Raw genomic sequence first — 3,929 nt, 5'->3', positions numbered from 1 at the left:
AAGATCAAAACATCAGCAACAATCTCCCCTCCTCCTCCTCCTCATCATCATCTCCACCACCACCACCACCACCACCACCACATCATCGCCGCTGCTCCCACCACTGTCACCGCCACCACATCATCATCATCATCATCATCAAGAACAACAGTCACAACAACAGCAGCAGCAGAAACCGAATGTTCACAGCCATACTGTTTGCTTTTGTAGACTGACCAAATTTCCTTCATCCGTTAATTAGCCCTTTTAATGACTGCTGTAGTACAAGTTCCTCATCTCTTTTAATCAAATGCGCAGCCATTCAATTCCCACCTTCTCATAATACAGGTTTGAAAACTTTACAATTTTTGATCTTCTGTTCTCATTCAGTTTTAAACATGTGTTCCTCCGTTAATAGGAACTGCATCAGCCTACATAAACAGACAATTTCTGAAAAACAAATACCTTGCATAAAATTCTTTTAGTTTATTGACCAAGTCTCACAACACACTGTGATAATAATGTTAACACAAAAGCATGGAACCCACTAAAGGAGCATTCATGCATGCCATCATGCTTAATGAAAGCCCTGTTAGTTTATAGTAATATGCTGATCATTTCTGCTGTTCTGGAGACACATGCAGCAGTTAGTTCTCATAATATGTTATTGTCATTTGAAACAAAGGATCCAAAGAAATTTGTATGATCCACAACCTCCAGCATCACTTCCGCAAACTCTCAGTTCACATGCATCGCTTAACAATTAATGGTCATTACTTGTGCCCTCACTAAATGACTAAAAGCTATGTGTACATATTGTAGACGGGTCTTCCATCATCTGCATCTCATTGTAGGGAGCAACTTAGTGGAAAATTATTTCCTTGCAGCTGCAAGCAATGCAATGCATCTGCAATTATTTCACTCTTTCAAGTCTTCCTTTACGGTGTAACATAATGAATGATATTTTACTCTATAGAGATGGAATACTACCATAACATTCCTTTTACTAGTTTCAGCCATTGGACCATGGTCATGCTACAGCACAATCTATGAGGATTTTTAGAATACATACAATCAAACCTTGTACCTATTATAGTCTGGTACTAATTTGTCTCAATCTCTCTTTACTGTGTGACTAAGTTACTCTTACATGTAAAACACTTTACCCTGATATATAAAAACATTACACACATGTGCATACATGCCTACTTATATATGTATGAAAATATATACCATATATATACATCATATATCACATATGTGTGTGTGTGTGTGTCCAAGTTTGTATAATTGTGTGTAAAACAATATATTAATCAATGAAATTCCAACTTAGTCTTTTATAATTTTACAATATTGAAATAAACTAGTACTTTCATGCGTTACACAATCTTCAGGTTTATGTAGTGACAGTCATGTTCCACAATTGACAACTGTAGTGAAATGGTTGGATTTACCCTTCAAATACCCTTTCATGGGCTCCAGCAGGCTGAATCTTACGAACCATATTTTGACCAATCAGCATGTGGCTTAGATGTCACGAATTAGTGAGTGTACCAACTAAGTTCTAAATGTATTTTAACCAACTTGCCGCCTTAATAACAACAACAACAACAATAATAATAATAATAATAACAACAACAAGCTGTGGCTTTCATGGATTTTGATCTAAATTGATAGGAAATGTTATCATGTACATGTTTTGTCTTTGGTATAAAAGATGGGCTACAGCAAATACTCTGCTCAATACCACAGATTTGCTTGTCAGTTGCTTGACCTTAAACTGTTGAGCATGTCCTTTGGTGGCTGATGATATGTGCATCTCTGATCACAAGCAGAAGTAGCCATGTGTTGAGAGGAATTCTTTGAAGTTTGAATAATTCACCTCTGGAAACATGGGTGTTTCATTCATCATTCAACCCTTTAGTGTTGTAACCGGCCAAAATTAATTCCCCTTTATTTGTTCAAACTGGCCGTATCCGAAAGCTCTACGAAATCGTTAAAAAAAAAAAACAAATCACGTTATTGAATTCTCGTAGCTCTGAGATAATGCGAGATGAAGCCTTTCCTGCCTTTATTCAATGGGTTTTTTTCAACGTTCGAAGAGAAGTGTTTATCTTGGTTGTGAAAGAAATGGCGTCAGCAAGGAGCGATTCCGATTTTGAAGGCTTTACTATTAATGATATTGAAAATATCAATGAAAACAAAAGTATTTTGTCTTCGGATAAATCTGATATCGATATCAGTGATTTTTCATCGGACGAGGAAGAGTTTAATAACGAAAGTGAAGAAAATGATAGCGTAAACATGGCAACATGGTCAAAAATCCGACCACTATTTCTGATTTTACAGAAAACACTGGTCCACAACATAATTTACCTCTTGATGCTCAAAACAATATATGCGTATAAATTACGTTTAAACCGGATGAAATATGTCACAGGGTATAACATTTTTATGACCGGCGGGCAGTAACTGTATTCAGCTGAATAGACGTCAGTGATTGGTTGAAATGACAGAAATACGACAACTTTAACATGAAATAAGTTGCGATGTACAAAATTTTGTTAAGAAGGTTAAGAGAAGAAGTTGTTTTATATGAAACATTCACATTCTATCAGTGTCCCAAGTTTGAAAGTGTTTCGTTAAGAAAACAAATGAGAGCATTTTTCACAATCTACATTATGTTTGATGTGAAACAGCTTCCTCGACTGTGGAACTATTGGAGTCCCGATGTAAGGTATGGCGATCCATATATTTCGAGTATAATGTCCAAGACTAGGTATTCGAAAATATCTCAGTATTTGCATTTGACTGATTCTGCTAATGCCCCCAGCAAAAACGACCCAAACTACGATCCCCTGTACAAAGTACGTCCTATAATCGATTTACTTGTTAATAATTATAGAACTGTGTATCTACCTGGGAAAAATCTCAGTGTAGATGAAGCCATGATAGGCTATAAGGGCAGAGTACATTTTCGGCAGTACATGCCTGCCAAACCTACTAAATGGGGGATCAAGGTATGGGAAGTTGGTGAATCGGAGACAGAATACTGTGTAAACTTCGATGTTTACACAGGTAAAAAATATAATGGAAACAGACCGCATGGATTGGGACATGATGTAGTGTGGTCCCTTACTGAACCATTTCACCATCAGCACCGACACATCTATTTCGACCTTCTTTTTTCGTCAGTGACTTTGGCGGAAAATCTTGCACGTGTAAGTACTTACATGTGTAGTACTGTTATGGGAAACCGTAAAGGTTTACCCTGTGAAATGAAAACAAAATTAAAAAATAGAGGGGACATTTTACAGATGCGTAAAGAAAATGTTTTAGTTACTGCTTTCAAAGACAAAAGACAGATTTTATTTCTGTCTTCTAATGAACAACCTGGTGTTGGTGCTGACGGGAAACCCCTCGTGAATATTTGTTATAACAAATATATGGGTGGGGTTGATAAATAAGACCAATATGGGGCATATTACTCAGTTTGTCGACGTGGGAAGAAATGGTGGAGGTACATTTTGTGGTTTTTAGTGAATTTAACTATAGTAAATTCATATATTGTATATGTAAAAAGCCACAAAGTACCTCCGCCACAAAAAGACTACGACCATTTGAAATTGCGGGTTGACATCGCATCTCAGTTACGTGAGGGCTTTTCTTCTAGAAAGCACAGAACTGGGAGAAAAGCAAAATTAACTGAGGTGGATGTCAACAGAGAAAATATTGGCTTCCATCAAGTCAAAAAATTAAATGGGAGAAAAAAAGTTTGCAGACTGTGTTCGCTGCAAAAAAGAAAAACTGCGAAAGGATATCAGGTCGAGACCTTATACATGTGCTCCTTCTGCAAAGTGCCCTTGTGTGTCCAAAGGGTGCTTTGGGCAGTTTCATGACAGAAATATGTCATAACTGTATTAATTTGTTAGTATATTATTTTATACATT

The 3,929-nt window shown here is 36.8% G+C and overlaps 2 protein-coding genes across 7 annotated transcripts in view; both read left to right on the top strand.

The window, feature by feature from the left end:
* Window positions 1-3,929, top strand: part of LOC106879393 (protocadherin gamma-A4) — a 332,347-nt gene that overhangs the window by 20,072 nt on the left and 308,346 nt on the right. The gene's annotated exons all lie outside the window — the stretch shown is intronic.
* The window catches only part of LOC106879391 (piggyBac transposable element-derived protein 4-like), a 7,001-nt gene continuing 5,536 nt past the window's right edge, over window positions 2,465-3,929 (top strand). Inside the window, exon 1 of the mRNA XM_052972594.1 lies at window positions 2,465-3,317. Within this exon, the coding sequence (XP_052828554.1) occupies window positions 2,529-3,317 (789 nt within the window). The 5' untranslated portion in view covers window positions 2,465-2,528. The remainder of the gene's footprint in view (window positions 3,318-3,929) is intronic.

Source organism: Octopus bimaculoides, chromosome 14 (assembly GCF_001194135.2).
Source record: "Octopus bimaculoides isolate UCB-OBI-ISO-001 chromosome 14, ASM119413v2, whole genome shotgun sequence".
Classification (NCBI taxonomy): Eukaryota; Metazoa; Mollusca; class Cephalopoda; order Octopoda; family Octopodidae; genus Octopus; species Octopus bimaculoides.
Note: the sequence above shows the minus strand (reverse complement) of the source record. Positions and strands in the feature narration are given on the sequence as shown.